Here is a 23,204-nt window from a genome sequence, read left to right as displayed (position 1 = left end):
CTTCATCTACTACCACTCAAGAACGATCAAGGCTTCAAGAAATCGTCACCTTCTTGGCGTTCCTGATCAACTACTGCGCAAGAATTTCAAGAATCGACACGAGTCACCATCCAGAGGCATTCTTGGGGTGATTACAAACCAAGAACCCCATCCTCCGCCCTTGTTGTGCCTCACCCACGCGGAATCTCCCATCGCCTTTGACTACGTCGAGACACCATTTCCCACGCTGTGGACTATCAACATACAAGGTACCCTCTCGTCTCCCCTCCATCATTCCGAGTATTATTACCGCCTTCAGTGTCGTCTTCCCCTATCTCGTCCGCTGCCCTCTTTCAATATAATCTACGGATAGGGTTAGCCACATCCGTCGAGAGATAGGATTTTATTTTTGTGGTTGAAAGGATATTCGTTGATTTGAACGCCGAACATCTTAGGGCCGTCACACGCCCCTTACCTCGTAGTCGTCTATTCGGTCAAGAGGGTCATTGGGAGTTTGATCTAGGGTCAATATATTCCCCTTGATCGGCGAGGTCTTCTTCCCTGCTTGTAAACGACCGAGTCTTGCTCATTCGACGTTTTCTTCATCGTCATATATTCATATCATTCACGAAATTATTCATCAAATTCTTGTGGCGTAATACGAGCCGATCGATCCCGACCGATCGTATTACATCATAATGATATTCTATTCGGATAATTCGTTGTCCGTCTTAACCATCCATCGAATAGAAATATTTAAAATACATATTTATAGACTAGTGATAAGCCAAAAATAGGGGTAAATTTTATGCAATTTTAAACCCTTGTCGTCGTCAATTTTAGCTTATGCAATAAAATTTATAAAAACTCTTTTTAAGATGTGTAGTGATAAGTACGAGTGTCGTCCAAGGGAAGCTAGTAAGGAATCCAATTGATATTATTCTTGAATAATTTGAACCTAATGGGGGTTAGTTTGATCTTCAACAGAGATTAAATCACCCTAATTAGATGAGAAATTTGGAAAGGGGGGTAGAATAGATGAGAGAAGTAGAAGAAATAAGGGGCTCTAAATTGAGTTAATTGATCCAATGGAAAGGATCAAAGAAGTCATTTAGAGAGATTAAGAAGAATACTTAGATGTGTTTTGGTTGATTCTGTAGATTTGATAATTCAGGAACAACTACTCTATTGAATAATGGAATGGGAAATTCAATCTCCTAGAAAGTTAACCCTTTTTATGTTTTTTTGTAGTTTTCTTGAAATGCACTTGAATAGCCAGGTAAATCTCTCAATTTCTCCTCTCAATCCTAGTCAAGGCTTGTACATGCCGCTCAAGATAAGCGATTTAGAAGTTCAGACAGAAATTAAGAAGAACGATTACGAGATTCAACTAACAACATCCAAAATACACCAAAAAATTCAAATACAATGAAGGAAAAAGTACAAAATAGGTTGATGCAAGCTGGAACTCCTCTCTGTCTTGCAGTTGTGATAGAGCACCATCAAGAATGAGCTCCCCTTGTCTAAATTTAGCTTCTATACTTAGGTTACATGGTAAAAATCACCATTTTACCCCGGTTTAGTAATTAATGTTTATCTATCAATCTAGTCTATATCTGAATGATCCAACCATACAGATAGATATAGGGGATCAAGACGAACAGATCCATAAAAAATCATCTCAATCGGACTTCAGGATCAAAGGTCATTAATAAATCAATTTTAAACCAATTTAATCCATTGGATTTAATTTGATTTATTTATTCATTCTTTTTTTAACACGCCATGACGTGTCGCTCTCTCATTGGCTAGCGCATTTTGAATTCTCCTTTTTGCAGAAAAGTCCTTAAAAAGCCTGGAATTGCTGCTGGACGCCGCCCAAAAGTAATTGTGTATATGCCCCTTGCGCACTCTCTCTCCTTTGGTTTCTCCTAAAAACATTAAAAAAATATTAAATAATTGCAATAAAACCCCATAACATTTTAAATCATATCTTTACGCCTGGAACCACGACCGAGAGCTGTTTTGAGGGTATCATTGCAACAAAACTTTACAAAAAGGCCCTTCAAAGTTCGAAAATAATGTTAATACTCTTTTTTTTTCTTATAAATATATCTTTTTTTATTGAAAAAATGTATTTATTCTTCAAATAAATCTCAGAAAAATCCTAAAAAATCCTATAAAATTCTAGAAAATTCCATAAAATTCTATAAAATTCAGTATTTCATCCCCATAATAATTTAGCTCGAAATTAAATTTTAAACCTGCAATTTTCATTTAAACATAATAAATCTCAGAAATTCATAAAATTAACAGAAAATTAGGGAAAAATCAGAAATCACTTGGAAACATTAAATTTATGTAAATATATGATAACAACCCCATTTTAAGCTCTTTAAGTGCATAAAATTGTGTTAATAGCATGAAATAAAGAGTGATTTTAGGGTGTTATCAACTAGTAATCACTGTATTATGATCTCATCATAATTCACTAAGTCATTGCACGTATTCGTGGACTTCATTATAAACATCACACATAATAATAATGAACGTAAATGTTTTATTCAATGACCTTTAATAAACACGGTAATGTGATTGGCTTTACGACCACATAATATCCATCAAAGAAGATATGATAAAGTCCTTGTCCAGTGCAGTGAAATATCATAGAAGAGTTATCTAATAATTCTAAATTCCTCAGTATTGACTCGGACCACCGATTAGGGTTTGAATGTTGATCATACCCCAAAGCATCATATGAGCATCATGTAGATGAGGTATCATACGTGCGCTCAACTTAATTTGCATCTTCTATAATGTCGAATTGATTTAACCTATCGATTGGGTTAAATCAATTCAACATTAATTAATCTATGTGATGTTATAGTTAAATAGTTAGAAGTCCGATAAAGTTTATTGCACCACTAGAGATGTGGACTAAATTGATACATAGCCTTTGATGGTCATACACATATTGTCTATTACACGTTTGAAGATTTTCTTAAATTTTGAGAGTTCTTATGAAAATACCCTCTTAATATAAATTGGGGAAGGCTTTGAAAAAAATTCACCAAGGCCAGAGTTTTTAGGGATCTTCCTCTTATTCTCCTGTGTCCACATTATTCACATACATTTCCGATGCAACTGGAACAACCTAACGATGACAATAGAATGTGAACATAACTGGTCAACTCAAAAGAATAGATTCAACATGCCAATGATGGCATGGATGCATCGAAAGGTTGCACATATAAGCATCTCAACGCGAGTCACTCGAGGACCTAATAAATCATGAATCTGATTGGCAACCATGTAATCTGATTCATTTTTAATTATGCCATTATGATTATGTCTAAGTCTTACCTTGCAATGTTAGTAGTTTTCCATCTAGATCAATGCCCTAGAACCCAACAATTTTTTTTTCGCACAAGGTATACATTTTATAATTTGTTTGATAGGTTGATTTGAAATTTATTTCAACTTACGCTGCTAACAAAAGTATACTTTGAGTTTTCAATCAAAGCCCCATTACCCAACACAAGGTTTGGAAGAATAACATGTGAGCTATCAAATAGGGATGTAGACGAGGAGAGTAGGTGACCCATTTTCAACTAAGGAGGTTGTTATACTATCTACTGCCAAGATCCAAAAAGTAGAGATAAAGGGTAATGGGAATATATATATATATATATATAGAGAGAGAGAGAGAGAGAGAGAGAGAAACATTGATACAAAGAGAAAGAACATAGAGAGCATATGGAAATATATGTTGAGAGCAAGCCAGTCATGTGTTTTGCGTCCATTCAATATTAACTTAGACAATAAATTTCACGGATATTATTATGAATTTCATGAATACAAGATACAAATAGGTGACTTATGGTGAGCTCATAATACAAAGTTCACCTGTCTTTAAACATGTATTCTAAATCAACCTTAAGGGATTGCTTGGATAAGTCTCGAGGCTGGATGATTGAGCAGCTCAACAAGTATTGCTAAATGAATTAAAGAATCACGGATCTGATTGTTCAGGTGTGATTTAATCAATTTTTTTTAACGTTGTTTCGATTCCATTCAAAATACTCAGCCGTAGGAATGATATTTTTATCTAAATAAACGCCATACTCAAGATGGACATCAAAATATCCATATAGAACAATAATATCAATTACTAACACAATAAATACGATTGATATTGTGGCATATGAGTAGAGATTATGAGTACCCTGCAGGGAAAGAGTTGATATAATTTATCAGTATGAATCTGTGATAGGTATTATACTAAACTATCAAAGAGTGTGATCCATGTCATAGCAGTGTAAGTGATCCTAAGACCTTAAAAACCAAAAACACATTGAAAATGGATCGTCATTTATGAAAGACAAATCAGAGTCCAAAATTAGAGAGATTAGCTATATATATTAAATAATATTCCCATATATCTGTAACTTTCTCGTGTCCAAGCTAGGAGCGAGTGATACCCAATAGTTTGTGCACACAGCATGAGGAGTATATAGATGTTCTCTTCTATCACCCCCTTGAGGTAATATTATTTCCGTTTGACTCGAGTCTTTAGGGTTGACAAATAAATTATTTCATTCTGACCAGGAAACAAGTAAAATTATGAGTCCGATCATGAATTAGAATCACTAAAATGAAATTGAAAATTCTATGCATGAACCATTGACCATTGATTAACCTTGCAATCAAAATTGAATTTTCTCTCTCAATTTAGCAGCACGGGAGTTAAGAGTCCAAACAGTGTCACCTGTAAAAAGGGAAGGATTTATTCTCCTCAGATATAAACTCAAATTGCACATTATTCTCTGTAACTAGAATCTAGATTTCAAGGTCTATTCTTATTAATCACAATCAAATATTAAGTTTACATGCAAATTGTCTTTCTAAGTTTAATGAAAGTAAACGTGAAATATATATTTTTTTACTTCAATTTTTCTGTCAGTAAAAAATTCAACTGATTTTAGGGCTCTCAATGACGAGTTAAAAATTGTCTCAATGTTCCGGTGACAGTATTTTATTTCTTCCAGTTTCATCAGTAAAACAGATTTTCTTTATACCGATCAAATAAAAACTCGAATTAAATACTATGTTCCAAACCATTCTGATTATTAATTTACAATTCCTGGGACAAACCCTAGAAAATTGGGGAAACTCATAACTATTCCAGAGGTGAGCCAGACGATGGATGACGGATGACGATAGGATAACGAAAGGGATGACGAGGTTCTCTAGCGAAAATGGGCCAATTGGGCCCAAAATGTTACTCACGACCAATTTTTCTCGGGCAAAAAAATTTGGCCTATTTAAATATATATTTTAAAATAAAGACTTAGGTCTCACGTTTCCCCGCGAACGGAACTTTCACAGGGGCGGCGATCGATCCTCCCCGCCGTCACAACTTCGAGCAGTCGATCTCTCTTCGCGCTTGAGTTCTTGGATTTGATTGCATCGTCGTCGGCGCCGTGAGAATTTATCTCTTGCTGGTAGTTAATTTCTTGCCATTAATTTACTGTAACCTAAATTCGTGGCCCAATTTCATGTTATCATTCTTTTGTCGTAGTTTTCATTCCCGCATCTTACTCAAGCCAATTTTTTTTTCCTCTTTTTGTAGTTTATTTACTCTTAAATCTACGCGTGATGTGTGTAATTCTCTCTAGTTTTTCGGATTCTGGTAAATAGTTTTGTTGAGCAAGGAAGATTCGTTAATTGTAAGCAATTTGGCGGTCATCTGCAGTTTATTTTAGTTCTGAGAGTCTCAAGAACGGCACGTCAATTAGCATATGACTATAACCGCTGAAAAATACGATTCTTTCATCACCCCCAATTCTGGAAAAAATAAGTCTAGAACAAAATATCCTTTTGTTTTCGATGGGTCTCAATAGCAGAACATTATTCATACTGCGATTATGTTGGGTGGAGTAAATGTAAATTGTCATCCGCAATGTCCAGACTTTTACTCTTCGTGCGTCTCTTGTATAGTGCATCGATTAAGGCCGAACCTGATTGCCAAACCCTAATCTCAAGAACAGAGCATAAATTATCAGGCGTATATGATTTCTGAAATAGATGAAAATTGTCCATCTACGATTTCCCTAGTTTCATTTAATTGGATCTCAAAAACAGCTCAATAAATTATCATGTGACTGTAATTCTTTATTTTGATGTCTTACTTATGTGGTCGTCCCACTCTTTAATGAATCATTGATATTTCCAATTCTCATGTTACGCACCTGAGATAAGAGAGCGGCTTAGCTTGTAGCTGAAGAGTATAACATACTTGCATAAAGAACTATTCGTATTGAAGCATAAAATTGTGAGAAATCCTTGAATGAGGTTCTTTCCATTTATCATTCTGTTGTGTTTCATGCAACAAAGCTTTCTTTATGATTTTCCATTGTCCCTCTGAGCAATGACTTAATTTTTATTACATTAGAGCAATAATAAAATAGATATATTCCTTTAATCTCTGATGCAGCTTGATCAGTCAATAGATTTACATCAATATTTCCAAGATGGTGCCCGAAGGGGTGGCATCAGGCATGTTCATTCCTCAGCAGACGATAGGCAGCGTTCTCTGCTGCATGTGCGGCATCCCGATGCAACCCAACGCAGCGAACATGTGCATCAAATGTCTCAGATCCCATGTAGACATCACCGAAGGCATGCAGAAGCATGTGACCATCATACATTGCCCAGAGTGTAGCAGCTACTTGCAGCCGCCGAAGACGTGGATCAAAGCCGAGCTCGAGTCCAACGAGCTTCTCTTGTTCTGCCTCAAGCGGCTCAAGAAACCCAACAACGTCCGCATCGTCCACGCCGAGTTCATCTGGACCGAGCCCCACTCGAGGCGCATCAAATTGAGGGTCAGGATTCAAAAGGAGGCACTCCATGGGGCCATCCTAGAGCAGCCCTACGTCGTCGAGTTCACGCAGCAAGAGCACATGTGCGACCCGTGCACGAGAATCCAGGCCAATCCTGACCAGTGGGTTGCCGCCGTGCAAGTGCGGCAGCACGTCGCCCATCGACGTACCTTCTTCTTCCTCGAGCAGCTCATTCTCAAGCACGGCGCTGCCGAGAAGGCGATAAACATCAAGGAGATGGAGGAGGGCATCGACTTCTTCTTCTCTAACCGCAGCCACGCGGTCAAGTTTGTCGAGTTCCTGGGCTCCGTCGTCCCCTGCCGCAGCCGGAACGACAAGCAGCTCGTCTCGCACGACTCGAAGAGCAACAACTACAACTACAAGTACACATTCTCCGTGGAGATCTGCCCTGTCTGCCGCGAGGACCTGATCTGTCTCCCTCCCAAGGTCTCCAGCAGCTTGGGAAACCTCGGGCCACTCGTCCTGTGCATGAAGATCAGCGAAAGCGTCGTCCTCCTCGACCCAGCCACGCTCCGGACCGCGTACCTGGATGCCAACCAGTACTGGAGATCCCCGTTCAAGCCGTTGCTCACAAGCCGACAGCTCGTTGAGTACCTCGTCTTCAATGTCGAGGTCGAGGGCCACGGCAACCATCGGAAAGAGAACACGCCCGCCTACGCCGAGGTGGCACGGCTCGGACATCGGTCGGACCTTCATTGTCAAGACCCATTTGGGACGAGTTCTTGAGCCAGGCCACACTGTCCTCGGCACGATCTGTGCGCGTCCAACAGCAATGATACAGATATGGACAAGTACCGCGGGCTCGTCTTGCCGGAGGCGGTGCTGGTGAAGAGGAGCCACGAGGAGGTGCGACGGAAGCGGCAGGGGAAGCCCGGGCTTGGAAGCTCAAGAACATGAAGATGGAGGTGGGCGAGTCGGCAAGGAGATTTGTGAAGAGAAGAAGAACACCGAGCACGAGGAGTTCTTGAGGATTTGGAGGTGGATCCGAGCTCAGGTTCAACATCTCGTTCTACCGGAATAAGGAGAAGCAGCCCTCGGAGATGGTGTCCACCGGCGGCGAGGACGAGCCCGTTGACTTGGAAGATCTGCTTGCGGAGCTGAAGCTCAAGGATGACGAGGAAGAGGACAGTGATGGTATGGATGGATGATATCAGTATTTTATTGTTCTTATGTCTTATGTTTCTTTTGACTGACATGGGTATTTGCTCTTATTTCTCGATCGTCGTTGCTCTTATGTCCAAAGTTATTCCTAGAACATGCATATGTAGAGATTATTCAGTCATGTCATGAACCAGCAGTAGAATACAGTTTGAGTAAGAGTTGACAATACACCATGTGATCTGATTCATCATAACATGCCCAAATGGGAGATTCTCATGTTCCTCTTTGAACATGAGGGGATGGATTTCAAATTATGGGTTTCATAATGAATGGAACATCGTAATTATAAGTATACATCTTCATGTCAAACACTGGGTCCCACTAGCGTTGACCATTAGAGGATCTTGAACTCAGTTTCTGGGTAGCCAGTTATCTCTCTGTACTTGGAGAAGAGGGCGTCCACGTCTGCTATGAACTGGGAGTGTACACGCGCTACCTGCTTGTCAAAGATAGAAGAAGGGTTTTGTGGGTGTGTTGGGAGTCAACGAGTTGACTTTAAGGGAATTTTAGGGTTTCTGTTTCTCACCTCTTCGGCGGTAGGGTTGGGGTTTTGTTTGACCTCAATTGGCTTGCCGACCACGATGTGGATTTGGCTGCGATGCGGAATTGGCGTCCTGATCCAGTTCATCCACTATGAGTCAGTGAGAGAAAGGCAGAGAGAGAGAGAGAGAGACAGGGGGAGGATAGAGTGGGAGCGAAGGGTGGCGAGAGACGAATAGTGATAGAAAGAAGAGAGAGAGGCAAGGGTTGAGAGCAGAAAAAAAAGAGAAATAGATTGGGAGAAAAGAGATAGGTTGAGAGAGAAGAATCAAGAGAGAGAACTTGGGGAATGGAGATTTGATCTGATGGATCAAATTTTGATCTGATCATCGGATCGGTTGGGTGGGTATAACTAGGGTTGGACATTTAGGACCGAGGACCGGTTTGACAGGATGGAACCGGGACAGTAGGCCCTCTTTTTGAGGGTGGACCGGTTAGTCAAACAGGTATAGGTCCAAGGGTCAAACCGGACCGGAACCAGAAATATATTATTTGATATTTATTTAACATTGTTTACAAAACTCTAAAAATATCAAATCCAACTTTACGGGGAGGTTTCTATAGAGCTCAGCGTAGATGTCATCTATTTGACCATCTGTGGGCACCTACTTGATGTAGGTGATGTTTAGCATCACCATGAACATAAATTTTCTACTTTGACTTTGACATTGACTATTAAACCTTACCAGACAGGACCAATCCGGACTGGACCAGGACTGAAAAAGAACGAACCGCAACCAGACCGAAGTTTAGAGGTTTTTGCTAAAAACCCGGACCGGACCGGACCGGGACCGTCAAACCCTAGGTACAACTGGTGACATGGGTCTTTAGGAAGAGATGGCTACCGGAAGTCCTGGCTGAATGCACTATGTGCACAGGGGGTGAATAAGACTGGACCCTTCTTTTCTTCGAATGGGCGTTTGCTCGAGCAGCATGAGTATATTTTTCCTCTGACATGGCCTTCTGGTACTCTCTATGGGATCACTAAAAGAGATAATCAGATCACCAATCTGATAGAATTGGGCCTGCCAGATCAGATTGGACGCACCCATCCCACCACTACAGCCGATTGATCGCCTAATGATAGTCCATTGTCTGGATCATATCGTCCTCATCGATCATGTCCGATCCATACCTATCAAGGCAATAATGATCTGATGTTTCTTCCTTAACAGAAAGAATAGAGGGTGACAAGGGTCGAGAGGGAAAGAAGTGTGACAAGGGTAGAGAGAGAGAGAAGACAGTAACAAGGGTTAAGAGATACAGTGAGGGCTGGATAGAAAGGTCGATTGACAAAGGAGATAATGGAGCTGAGAGAAAGAAGTGAGAGAAACAAGAGTTGAGAAAGAGATAGAGAGGGATTGACCAAGGAAGGAGACAAATGTAGTATGGGAAATAAGAGAGAGAGAGAGATAGAGAGAGAGAGAGGGCTTACCCAAAAACTCCCCAGAATAACAATGGAGGGAAGCGGAGGGCCCTAGAAAGGCGGGCATAAAGTTGGCCTCGAGGCTTCCACCAATTGAATGCCTTCGTCTGCGAAATCGAAGAACACACAATCATTATCCATTCTTGCTTCTCTATTCTCATGCAAATCAAAGAAAACACAGTCATTATCCATTCTTGCTTCTCTATTCTCATGCAAATCGAAGAACACAGTCATTATCCATTCTTGCTTCTCTATTCTCATGCAAATCAAAGAAAACACAGTCATTATCCATTCTTGCTTCTCTATTCTCATGCAAATCGAAGAACACAGTCATTATCCATTCTTGCTTCTCTATTCTCATGCAAATCGAAGAACACAGTCATTATCCATTCTTGCTTCTCTATTCTCATGCAAATCAAAGAACACAGTCATTATCCATTCTTGCTTCTCTATTCTCATGCAAATCAAAGAACACACAGACAGTTTAGTCCATTCTTGCTTCTCTATTCTCATACAAATCAAAGAACACACAGACAATATCTTAAAGATAGAGACAGATAGACCAAGAGAGAGAACCTGGCCAAAGCAGAAAACAGGGACCAGTGGGCTCCCAGTTTCAATGGCGATCCGAACAAATCCTTGCCTCTTCTTTAGGTAAGCTACCTGGCAAATCAATAATCCAACCCAATTGAACACGCCAGAGAGAGAGAGAGATAGAGTCAATTTCAATAGGGAATTATCCCCAACCTCGTATCCCTTTTTCATGTAGATGATTTCTTGGACACCGCCAGGGATTACTATAATGCTGTACCCCTCCTTGAGATAGTTAACAAAGTTCTTCCTTGAAGCAGGAACGACTCCCATCCATGTCATCACTTGCCGCAGAATCGGAGCACAGAACATCTGAATTCCAAATTGTACACAATCAGTTCAATTTCAATCAAGATAATCCGTTCTATCGATCGGCTTACCGCCGTGCTGGCGAGGACTTTTGTCTTGGTCAACGGCATTAGCCCGCAGATGTTCTGCAGGCAGACTGCTCCCACGGGGAAGATCGAGTGAGGCTCGGCAGCAATCACTGCAGATTTGAAATCAAGGATTAAATGTCTTTAAATCTAGGAAAATTAGAAAGAAATTTGAAGAATTTATTCCCACCATAGGATCTGCTGTCGTCGAAGGCCCTCGCATCTTCGAAATGCACGTTTGCATGGAAATATCCTGGCGAGTATCTTCCAACGAATCTGAGATACAGAACATACGTTGATAAAATTTGTAAATGATCAAGTTTTTTCTTATATTTTATAAATTGAATGAATACTTCTACTAAGCCCTCTCAGGGGCTTGCTTAAGAATATGAAAGAAGAATATCATGGAATAAGAATTAATCTTATTCGTGGGGATTCCATGATTAAAACAATCCCACACTGATTGGGACTTTTTTCGGCAATTAGATTGCAGGTAATAATTCATGATCTGGTATGTACAGAAAGAAGTTTCATTTTCATAATGAGAATTTTTATGAAAGCCCTTCATTTGTTTCTCTTCAATGGAAGTTTTATTTCCCTGAATTCATTCTCGTTTTTGGCCATATTCTTCTGATGATGATGGATTCGACCTCTGATAAAAAAATTAATTCTATTTCATCTCTTCAGCAAGTTTAGCGATGAGCATGTCATCCCTATTTTTCCGATTCTTTCCTGTGAGATCAAGACACTGGTGCAATCTTTAGCTTTGCTACCGCGATTATCTGTAGTTTAACTACATCCGACGAAAGATTTTCCTATAGATTATCTAGAAGACTCTTTCAAAATTCTACTTGCAGTTCATGACAATTTAGAAAAGACGTCCGTGTTCATCAGAAATCGAATTTAATCACCTTCCGACGGCTGTCCCGTACTTGCTCTTGTCGCTGACGGGCCAGAAAGCCAGGAGGATCAAAAACCCTATAATCCTGAAGAACATTCAGACAACAGTTGGATCCCCAACAAAAACCAAGCTAAACAACAAAAGATTCTCCAAAAACGCATCATTCAACAAACGGAGAAATCAAATTCTGCTCAGATTGATATGGCGGAGCTTACCATAGAGAAGTCATGGAGCGAGAGTAGAGAGAGAAAACACAAAGGAAGGCGTTAATGGCGATGGGGCAAACCCACATCATCGTCGCCAACAGCGTCAAGATCGCTGAACTGCCGTCCGCCTTCACCACCACTCTCTCCTCTCCCGACTTCCTCACCATCTCGAACCAGAGAAAGAGAGAGAGAAAGAGAGAGGTTTAGAGAGAGAATTTGCATTCTGAGATAAAGCGGGGAAGAAGAGTTCTGGTATTTATAGTCCTGGGCGCCACTGGCTGGTCAGAGAAAGTACACTGGACAGGCTTACCCGTTACCCCTTGTTAATATATGAACTTGCAGAAAAGGCTTGAGAAAAGGTATTTGAGGGATATGTCCGCTGAGAGTTGAGATATGGGATGTGGAGAGGGGTATTATGAAAATAGATTGGGGTCCAGGTTTGTAATTCCCTCTCTCTCTTGGTAATTGAGGTCAACGGTTTTGGCGTCCGGGTTTGACTACGGGAAGAATTATGCTACGGTTGGTCAGCGGATTCAATTTATTTAAAGTCGTCCTCTTTTGAATAATTATTTTATTGTTAGTCTGCAGATTTAATTTGTTTGAAGTTGTTCTGGATTTGATGAAAATTGGTATCATTATTAATGAGCTGATTCAATAGATTTTAAGCTGTTCTGGTTTTGAACTATTATTATTTTTAATCAGCTGATTTAGTAGATTTCAAGGTATTCGTGATTTGCATATTATTATTATGAGTCAGCGGATTCAGTAGATTTAAAGTTTCCCGGATTTGAATGTTAACTATATATTATTAGTCAACTGGTTCGATAGATTTAAAGTTGTGCTGGATTTGAATAACAATTATATAATCACTAATCAGCGGGGTCAGTATATTTGAGGTTGTTCTGGATTTGAATAATAATACTACTATTATTAATCCGCAGATTCAGTATATTTGCCCGTATTTAAGGTTGTTTGGATTTCAGCATTAATGTTTCTATTATTAATCATGGGATTCAACGGATTAGATATTGTTTAAAAAATAGTGAATTGTATCCAACGGCTACTCGTTGGATCCAATAAATTTGTAGTTATAATTTTTTGAATGGTATTATTCTGATTGATCAGAGAATTAGTAGATTTGAAGTGGTCCTGGATTATGAAAATGAATACTATTATTAATTGGTGCCTTCAATAGATTTAAAGGTGTCCTCTTTTGATTCATAGTACTATTAGCAATCAGGGCACTCGATAAACTTTTACATCTATTTTGTACAGAATAATAATGTTATTATTATTACCATTTATCAGAATAATAATGTTATTATTATTACCATTTTATGTATGTACCATTTATCAGAGTAAGAATAAATAAACTTGCAATCAAAATGGAAGTTTTCTCTCTCAATTTAGCAGTGAGGGAAGAGTCCAAACAGTGCCGCCTTTAAAAGAGTGAAGCATTTTATTCTCTGAATTAGAATCCGGATTTCAGGGTCTACTCTTCTTAATTATAATCAAATATCAAGTTTACAAACAAAATTATGGCTAAATCTAATGGTAGTAAAGGTGAAACGTCCCCTCTGTGTTGGAATCCAGATTTTAAGTCTCAATGTCTCAACGTTGAGTTAAAATTTGTCTCAATGTCTGTAACATTATTTTATTTCTTCCCGTTTCACCAGTAAAACAAAACTGCTTTACACCGATCAAATAAAAGCTGGGATTAAATATTATGTTCCAAATCATTCTGATTACAAATTGGGAAAAACCCTTGAAAATTGGGGAAACTCCCAACGATTCCACAGCTATAGTGCAGGATCGTCCCGGATGGGGATGATGGACTGGATGGGATGAAGATCGTCCCGTCCTACATCCAAATTTTTAGAAATTCATCCGAGTCGTCCCATCCGACACCTAATGAAGGCAGGAAGAGCTCTGCCCACTCCATGCACCACCATTGCGGTCGGGATCCAGCACGCTGCCGGCACGAGCAAACGTCTCCGGGCACTTCATAGGTATCACTCATGTATTTTTTATTTTACTTCTCCCTGGCATGGGCAAGCAGGCTTCGTATATAAGTGGGACATTTACACTCACTCCAAGCCTATAAACGCTGATGAACAATCCACTTAATGAATAATGTTATTATTATTACCTGGCAGAGTCCATTGAATTTTTTCGAATAATAATGTTACGAGAAGAGTCAAGATTTTTAACTCTCGTCGTGTTTTGAAGAATAATGTTACTTTTATAAACTGGAAAGGGGAATCAAATTTTAAACGGCTTTTTTTTTTGAATAATAATGTTATGATTAATAGCCAGAAGAGTAAAAAATTATGTTACTTTTATTAACTGGACGAGGGAATCAAGTTATTTTTTGAATAGTAATGTTATTTTTATTAACTGGACGAGGGAATCAAGTTATTTTTTGAATAATAATGTTACTTTTATTAACTGGACGAGGGAATCAAGTTATTTTTTGAATAGTAATGTTATTTTTATTTACTGGACGAGGGAATCAAGTTATTTTTTGAATAGTAATGTTACTTTTATTAACTGGACGAGGGAATCAAGTTATTTTTTGAATACTAATGTTATTTTTATTAACTGGACGAGGGAATCAAGTTATTTTTTGAATAATAATGTTACTTTTATTAACTGGACGAGGGAATCAAGTTATTTTTTGAATAATAATGTTACTTTTATTAACTGGACGAGGGAATCAAGTTATTTTTTGAATAGTAATGTTATTTTTATTAACTGGACGAGGGAATCAAGTTATTTTTTGAATAATAATGTTACTTTTATTAACTGGACGAGGGAATCAAGTTATTTTTTGAATAATAATGTTACTTTTATTAACTGGACGAGGGAATCAAGTTATTTTTTGAACAGTAATGTTATTTTTATTTACTGGACGAGGGAATCAAGTTATTTTTTGAATAGTAATGTTACTTTTATTAACTGGACGAGGGAATCAAGTTATTTTTTGAATAGTAATGTTACTTTTATTAACTGGACGAGGGAATCAAGTTATTTTTTGAACAATAATGTTACTTTTATTAACTGGACGAGGGAATCAAGTTATTTTTTGAATAATAATGTTACTTTTATTAACTGGACGAGGGAATCAAGTTATTTTTTGAATAATAATGTTACTTTTATTAACTGGACGAGGGAATCAAGTTATTTTTTGAATAATAATGTTACTTTTATTAACTGGACGAGGGAATCAAGTTATTTTTTGAATAATAATGTTACTTTTATTAACTGGACGAGGGAATCAAGTTATTTTTTGAATAATAATGTTACTTTTATTAACTGGACGAGGGAATCAAGTTATTTTTTGAATAATAATGTTACTTTTATTAACTGGACGAGGGAATCAAGTTATTTTTTGAATAATAATGTTATTTTTATTAATTGAGCAAGTAAATGTTAATCTTCAAACTTACGTCAAGGGGTGGTGGCGCAGTTGGCTAGCGCGTAGGTCTCATAGCTTTAGAGTGATCCTGAGGTCGAGAGTTCGAGCCTCTCTCACCCCAATAGTTTTTTTTACAGAAAGAAATTCATAATTAAAAGTTCATTCCGCCTCTTCCATAAGTTGAAATTCTTGGACTAATATACTTTTGCTGGCATGTTTCTTCTACAAATTTTACGTTCTTTGACTCCGCACGGGCACTTGCCGAAATATTTTCCTCACATGAAAAAAACATCGGCTTATTTTGTTGGACATTCTATATCTGATTTATTGACCTGTTTACTCGCACTATATATCATGCACGCCACTGTTTACTTGAAATTGGACTTTAATTACTCATTTATCCGCTCAAACTTGTCTCTTACGTTGGACTGAATGAAGGATAACATACTTTATTACGATAAATCTGCTTTCTTTTCAATTATTTATGTTACTCATCCATGACTTTATCTACTCAGTATAACGAGACTTTTCTTGTCTTTATATATTTCGTTCAAACAAATATTTTTTTTCTTCGTTGACATATTTGTTCACGCATAGAATACGTGTAACATTTATTCGGATATTGAAATAAAAAAAACACGGTGCATTATAATCGAAAAAAGCAGAATTAGTCATCTCGTCGTATGATCAGAAACTAATTCAAGAAAACTATTCATCCCGTCATCTGATCTCTCATCGTCGGCAGAAAATTACAGGCCTCCGAAAATCGAAGGGGAAAACGAAGATGTTTTCTTTGAATTCGAAGGGTTGAACATGCATTCCCCAGTAAACAATCGGTTGCTTTTTCTTTGAATTCGAAGGATTGAACATGCATTCTCAAGTAAACAATCGGTTAATTTATCTTTGAATTCGAAGAGTAGAACATTCATTCTCGCACGCCCACGCCGTTTTCTAAGAATTCGCAGAGATTCCCGGGAAAAAAACGAAGCAGTTTTCATAGAATTCGACAGAAGAATCCAAAAAAAAAAAAATCGATTTCCGGCGGGAGGAAGGAGAAACTAGAAGAAATCAAACCCAAACAGGACAGATCTATCGATCAAGGAGAGCAAGGGTGAGGGGAAGAACAAAGAACCTCGAATCATCCACCGAGCGAAATCTAGGGTTTCCCCGGCGACCCGATCAATCGATCCCGCGCGCCCTCTTCTTCAAACCCCCCTGCCGATCGACGCGATCGTCCTCTTCGTCTCCATCATAGCCCTTCACGGCGCGATCCCCGGCTATGACCTCGGCCACGGAGGCGAGCTTCTGCAAATTCAACCGGACGACGGTGTCCGCGAACAACCGGGTGTCCTCCTCCGAGTTGCCCTCGGGCACATCCACGACGTAGGATTCGAGGACCACGCTCCAGATCCGCTCGTCTACGCCGTCGGATCGGCGAAATTCGGTGACGCTGGTCACGGATCGGTAGTTCTTGAGGCGGTGCTCGCCCCCGATTATGCTGAATCCGGCGATCCGGCGGGCGTCGTCGAGGATGTCGAGACGTTCGGTGCTGGTCGAGGCGGGGAGGCCGGAGATGACGCTGACCTCGCGAAGGCAGCCGATCCGAACGACGCCGCTGCCATCGTCGTCCTTGATCGAGCAGCTTCGGATGAAGTGTTTGTAGACTTGGGGGCGATCGAAGCGCCGGATCACGGACCAGACGGCCTCGGCGGGGGCGTTCACGCGCTGGACGAGCAGGGAAGAACACTGCCCCGCGGTGACCTTGTAGGTGTGCCGCTCCATGATCGTTCCTCGAAGATCTTCGCGTTCTTCGTCCGTCAGCGAGGCCGTGGCCGACGAGCTCTCACCTCCGCCTTCCTTCGCCCCTTCTCCCCCCTCCATCGCTGCTCCGCGAGGAAGACGACGACGACGACCACGAAGAAGAGGAGAGAAAGGGGGTTTGATTCGACCGGGGGTTTTTATAGGGGCGACGACCCGGCAGGGGCAGGATTGTCTTTTTCTTCCCGGGTTTTCGATTTTAAATTTTAAATTTGGGTTCATTTTTATTTTTGAAATTTCCTAATTAGTTGTTAATGGGGGATTTGATAGGAGCGACCACCGGGCATGGGTAGGATTGTCTTTTTCTTCCGGGTTTTCGATTTTAAAGTTTAAATTTGGGTTCATTTTTATTTTATTTTAATTTGATATTTCCTGATTAGTTGTAAATGGGGGATTTTATAGGAGAGCGACGATCGGGCAGGGGCAGGATTGTCTTTTGGTTTCTTCCCCGTTTTCAGTTTTAAATTTTAAAGTTGTTTTCAATTTTATTTGATTTTAATTTGACATTTCCTGATTAGTCGTTAATGGGGGATTTTATAGGGACGACGACAGGCAGGGGCAGGATTGTCTTTTCCTTCCTGGTTTTCAATTTTAAATATTGTTTTTTTGGAGGGTTGGGGAGGGGGTGGGGGTTTGTTATTTGATTTTAATTCAAATTTTGTAATTAGTATTTAGTCGCCTAATAGTTGGGGAGGGGGATTTTAGAGGGACGATGACAGAGCAGGGGTAGGATTGTCTTTTCACTCCTGGTTTTCAATTTTAAAATTTGTTTTTTGGAGGTTTGGGGAGGGGGTTATTTGATTTCAATTTGAAATTTAGTAATTAGTATTTAGTCGCCTAATAGTTGGGGAGGGGGATTTTATAGTGACGACGACCTGGCAGGGGCAGGATTGTCTTTTCCCTCATGTTTTCAATTTTAAAACTTGTTTTTTTGGAGGGTGGAGGGGGGGGGGACTTTATTGTTTGATTTTTTAATTTGAAATTTCTAAATTATTTGTTAGTCTCCTAATAGGCAGAAGGTGCAAGATCAAGACGGTTCGAGATGGTTTTTCTTGGGTTGTCCAAAACCGTCTCGCTTGGTAACTGGCTCGGTCGTGGCGTCCCGATCCCGGCTGACGTTCGGGCCGAAAAAAAATCATAAAATGGAATTTTAGTACATCCACCCCCGCGCCCCAATTCCATCTCACTTCGGGACAGAAGACGATAGAAGTTCTGAATCATAGCACTAGTTCTAAAATTAAGAGAAGATCATAGGATGAACATTTAGTACATTGGTCCTCAGTCAGGGGCGGGTTTTTCATGTCGTCGATGTACCATACCTAATAGTTGTTTAGCAGTCAATGGTTTTTTAATTAATCATTCAATATGGAGGAAGAAGAAGGCGTCAGAAATTTAATTTATTGGAATAGAAATAGTTGTTTATTGCTGGATTGTCTGGTTGGTTGGCAATCTTGAGTGATTAAATTAAGGGCTAAGTGCCGTGCCCTGCACCCTATCCTGTCGTAAATAATTCACTTTTTGGGAATAATGGCATTACAACCTGGCGTGGGTCCCAGCCGGTTGAAACCCTAGACAGATATGGGCCTAAAGTTGACTCAAATGGGCCTAGACTTCATACCCTCCAAGTCCACGAAATCAGAAGTCAAAAGAAACGTTGACTCATCGTTTACGTGGCCATTACTAGGAAGAACAGAGACAGTAGAACAAACGTTGACTTTGTCCACGTGGGCACGTGGGAGTTTATGAAGATGAGTTGACCTTACCAGTAAGTATTGTCCGCGTGGCAGTTTGGTACTGGTTTTTGTACACAGGTGGAAGTGTTGACGAAAGTCAAAAAAGAAGGTTGACCTTTGCCCAGTCAACGTGGAGATCTGCTACATGTCGTCGTAGGACACGTGGAAGTCAACGGCACAGCCGGGCTCGCTCGGGTCCTCGGCGCCGCAACAATCGTAAAATTTTGCATCATAGGGAGGATCGTCGGGCCCCAGTTCGTAGTACCTGCGGATTAGGGTTTAAAAGTCAACGAACTTCTTAAAATATCAATAGTTTAAAAGTCAACCCATATCTTTAAAAGTCAACCTCCGACTGTTATTCCATCCTTTTTTGCTTTCTATTGTTGAACATTGACTTGTAAGATCAGAAGTTGGAAAACATAGATAAAGATAGAATCTAAGATTTGAGGTTTTGGATTCGATCTTTGGTAACAACCATGCAAAAGAGAGAGTGAATCAAAGATCTGAATCGGAAAATGATCGAGCAGGAAGGATGAATTTGATGTAGAAACCTTGCTTCTGGTTTACATATCCACCACGGTATGATGATCGGCGATTACTAACTATTCAAAGTTTATGTTCCCCAGTTCAATCTGATGAACAGAGGGAATCTGGTCGATCAGTGATTAAAATCCAGAGAACACCGGCATGGGTAAATTAAAATCTGAACGATCAGCAATTATGAGGGGAATCGTTTCATCACATTCATCAATCTTCTTTTAGGCAATAAAATTCATTATTTGCACATTAACTTTATTAGAATGAAAAAAAAAGTTTTATAGTTTTTTTTTGGAGAACAATCTGAACAGAGGCAATCAGATCGATGAGCGATTAAAATCCAGAGAACACCGGCAGGGGTTGATTAAAATCGATCAGCAATCATGAACGAGAGTTCGAGCCTCTCTCACCCCATTAATTTTTTTTCTTTGAAAAAAACAGTAATTAACCTTTTTTCCATCACATCCATCAGCGTTCAGATATTTTTAAGAACAATCTGAACAGAGGCAATCTGATCGATGAGCGATTACAATCCAGAGAACACCGGCAGGGGTTGATTAAAATCGATCAGCGATTATGAGCGGAATTGTTACATCATATCCATTAATCTTCTTCTAGCCAACAAATTCATAATTTGCACATTAACTTGATCAGAATGAAAAAAAGGTTTATTAAGTTTTTTTTCAAAGAAAAAAAAATTAGTGGGGTGAGAGAGGCTCGAACTCTCGACCTCAGGATAACTCTTTTGCTATGAGACCTACGCGCTAGCCAACTGCGCCACCACCCCTTGATTAAACTATGCGGTAGTTTAATTTTTAAACGAGTTTTTAAATTTGAGACAGCAAGGAGAAGTGACGAAGTTACACCAAACTCCAAATAATCTATGAAATCTGACAACCATAATAAATAAAACATTGAAATAATTAGGAGTTCCTCGTTTAATGGGTAAATAATGAATTTATCGCCTAAAAGATGACAGAGCAATATGATTTATCATCCATGAGGCAAATACCGCGATTTATTCCCTCCAATTCGACGGGCGATTTATCACTTGATCGATTTTAAATCGTTGAATCTAAACGAATAGCCGAGGCACTTGATCGACCGATCATCCGATCTCAAGAGACTGAATAGATGGAAAGTTAGGGTTTTAAATTGATAGATCGTTCAAGCGCTAGATCGATCTCTAGCGACAGCAAGGGACATAACTGATAAATCGTTGGAGACGAAGAACATCGCTCTAAATTCATCAATCGCAAGTCTCAAACTCAGCATCATCTTCAAAAAATACTCAAAATCACGCGGCAAGAAAACACCGATCGAGCGATCACAAATCAGGAGGAAGAGATTAGATATCTCCACACATTTAGGAAAAAAAGGAAAAATCAAAGATTAGGGAGAGAAAGAAGACCTCTTCTGATCGTCATGCCTACGGGAGACGAAGAAGGAGCGATGAAATCTGCAAGAAGAGGGCGCGTTCGAAGATGGATCGTACAGCGTCTTGCACCTCCGGCACACCTTCTCCTTCCTCTCTCTTTTCTCCTCTCTCTCAGTGTCCCCCATCTCTCTCTCTCTCTCTCTCTCTCTCTCTCTCTCTCTCTATATATATATATATATATATATATATATATAATGCAGACTGATTTCAAATTAAGTCTTATGATGGATGAAGGGTGACGGATGACGTTAAACGGTTTAGTAAGTCTTCTTTTATGGAGTCTCCAGTTTTGTTATATCTCCACTGGAGGGGCTGGATGGGCTTGATTGACAATTGTTATCTAGAGTTAAGGCTCCTGGACGGATGACGAACCGACGGAGGATGGTTGTTGTAAACCTAGAGATAAGACTCGTGGAAAGATGCATCCTGAAGTGTTGTCTCATCTCTTCATCTGTCCACGAGCCTTCACTCTAGAAAACAATTGTCAATCCAACCCATCCATTCCATCCAGTGGATATATATATATATATATCGACGGCATGGATGGGGGGTAGTTTGAAATAAAGATGGTTTGTCTGGATGACTGACTTATTATAGTGGATGAGTGTAATTCAGATGACACTGGATGATTGATGGAAGACACAATTCAAGAAGCATTTTTTTGACAAAATGCCTAACACCTACCCTGAAAGGTTGGTGCAATTTACCAAATATTTTTGATTCTCAAAGAAAAGAGTTTAAGGTAAATCATGTTTTGCATATTTGTAAAAATATAGTAAGGCAAGCATTGCTCAATATCACAGGGAAATGCATATCTGGTTTTGTTAGATTACATCCATCAGTTTTCTAACACATAATTTGGAAACAGTTGAAAAATATAAATTTCACTGATTAAATAAACCCAAGGTATAGAAACATGCAGAGACTCCGTCCTTCCCGTTCTGTTCTGTCATCCAAACCAGACACGTACAGTGAACATGCACAGTTGACGAATGGACAAGATGGCCTTCGAGACAGATGACGGTTTGGACGGACACAATTTTTTTGCTCAAATAATTAGACTTTTTATGAATACATTATTTTAGTAGAAGTTACTAATTAAAACAGACTTGGGCTCCTCTTGTGCCCACAATTCAAGTGTATCTCAATTTATTTGAATCATACATACCACACATATATAATCATCTTGGACTGGAATTTGAGTCTTTAATATATGCAGGTTCTTGGAAGAGCAATCAAGGTTCATGGACAGATGACACATGGAATGGGACACCATACAATATTTATTAGTAGTCAGTAATTTTATGCATGTGCATCAGCAGTTATAGATAAAAGAGAGAGTATGGATCTGAAAAAGAGTAATAGTTACTGACTAGAAAAAGATGTTATGGCCATATCAGAATACCCACTCAATAATATGCACACTCCCATTTGTATGGGAGCTTAGTTCACATCCTCTCCCAAGCTTTTATCATCCAGAGAAGAATGATACTTCTCTCCCTACTAGTTTTTTCTCTATCGAGTAAGAACTTATATGATAGAAAAAAAATACCATTAGTTTATTGACTGGCACCTACTCATTGCAAATTTGCCAACATGTTTTTGATAATTTTCCCCAAAGTCACACTATATTAACTCTAGATATTCCCAATAAAATAAACACATTTTCCCCTAACCTCAAACAATTATTTATCATTTTAACAAAAATATAAATTTCATCAATTTGAAGCCAACAGAACTTCATACAATAAATTATTCTTCTGTAATCATAAGTAAGATGTATGATACCTAGTTGTGACATTGACATAATTTCTATTACAAATTTCGCTTGTAAGTTAGACTGAATTTGATCGATTTTCTAAATGTTAAATCAAAATTTCGAGCGAACACTAGTATATTAATCTAGTTACTTTTGTGATGTCGTTTGTAATGATATTGCCATAATGTAAACACTACATTAGAGAAAAAGTCTTTATGAAATCAGGCCACCTGATTTGTCATCTATCTCTATAAAACTGCTCTCTTTTAATTTCAAAAAACAAATAAATAAAATGGAAAAGTAGTCCAGCTACTTAGTTCAAAAGACGAGTTCTGATTACTTAAAGTTGGCGGTTCCTCCATGAAACAAACCTTCTCTAAAATTCAATGGAACTATATATTCCTATCTTTTTTACACAAGA

The 23,204-nt window shown here is 39.2% G+C and overlaps 3 protein-coding genes, 2 non-coding genes and 1 pseudogene across 6 annotated transcripts; 2 read left to right on the top strand and 4 right to left on the bottom strand.

Moving 5' to 3' along the window:
- Nucleotides 1-5,319: 5,319 nt before the first annotated feature.
- LOC144708344 (uncharacterized) lies at nucleotides 5,320-8,068 on the top strand (annotated as a pseudogene). The gene is made up of 2 exons (XR_013582768.1): nucleotides 5,320-5,462; nucleotides 6,476-8,068. The product of XR_013582768.1 is annotated as an uncharacterized LOC144708344 (transcript).
- Nucleotides 8,069-8,195: 127 nt separating this feature from the next.
- LOC144708345 (diacylglycerol O-acyltransferase 2D-like) lies at nucleotides 8,196-12,320 on the bottom strand. The gene is made up of 9 exons (XM_078581598.1): nucleotides 12,090-12,320; nucleotides 11,885-11,959; nucleotides 11,164-11,249; nucleotides 10,980-11,086; nucleotides 10,756-10,911; nucleotides 10,585-10,671; nucleotides 10,018-10,115; nucleotides 8,569-8,656; nucleotides 8,196-8,478 (listed from the first exon to the last, which is right to left on the bottom strand). The coding sequence occupies exons 1-9, from the start codon at nucleotides 12,245-12,247 to the stop codon at nucleotides 8,377-8,379; spliced, it is 957 nt and encodes a 318-aa protein (XP_078437724.1). The 5' UTR covers nucleotides 12,248-12,320; the 3' UTR covers nucleotides 8,196-8,376.
- Nucleotides 12,321-15,534: 3,214 nt separating this feature from the next.
- TRNAM-CAU (transfer RNA methionine (anticodon CAU)) lies at nucleotides 15,535-15,619 on the top strand. Its single transcript is given in 2 exon segments — nucleotides 15,535-15,572; nucleotides 15,584-15,619. It is a non-coding gene; the product is annotated as a tRNA-Met (tRNA).
- An 847-nt stretch (nucleotides 15,620-16,466) lies between these two features.
- On the bottom strand, nucleotides 16,467-17,434 carry PYR1 (Polyketide cyclase/dehydrase and lipid transport superfamily protein). Its single transcript, XM_078581840.1, has one exon. The coding sequence runs from the start codon at nucleotides 17,377-17,379 to the stop codon at nucleotides 16,678-16,680; it is 702 nt and encodes a 233-aa protein (XP_078437966.1). The 5' UTR covers nucleotides 17,380-17,434; the 3' UTR covers nucleotides 16,467-16,677.
- Nucleotides 17,435-18,951: 1,517 nt separating this feature from the next.
- On the bottom strand, nucleotides 18,952-21,177 carry LOC144708858 (F-box only protein). Its single transcript, XM_078582304.1, has 2 exons — nucleotides 20,998-21,177; nucleotides 18,952-19,314 (listed from the first exon to the last, which is right to left on the bottom strand). Exons 1-2 carry the CDS (start codon nucleotides 21,147-21,149, stop codon nucleotides 19,191-19,193), a joined length of 276 nt encoding a protein of 91 aa, XP_078438430.1. The 5' UTR covers nucleotides 21,150-21,177; the 3' UTR covers nucleotides 18,952-19,190.
- Nucleotides 20,289-20,373, bottom strand: TRNAM-CAU (transfer RNA methionine (anticodon CAU)). The gene is given in 2 exon segments: nucleotides 20,289-20,324; nucleotides 20,336-20,373. It is a non-coding gene; the product is annotated as a tRNA-Met (tRNA).
- Nucleotides 21,178-23,204: the final 2,027 nt, after the last annotated feature.

Source organism: Wolffia australiana, chromosome 10 (assembly GCF_029677425.1).
Source record: "Wolffia australiana isolate 7733 chromosome 10, ASM2967742v1".
In the NCBI taxonomy this organism is placed as follows: Eukaryota; Viridiplantae; Streptophyta; class Magnoliopsida; order Alismatales; family Araceae; genus Wolffia; species Wolffia australiana.
Note: the sequence above shows the minus strand (reverse complement) of the source record. Positions and strands in the feature narration are given on the sequence as shown.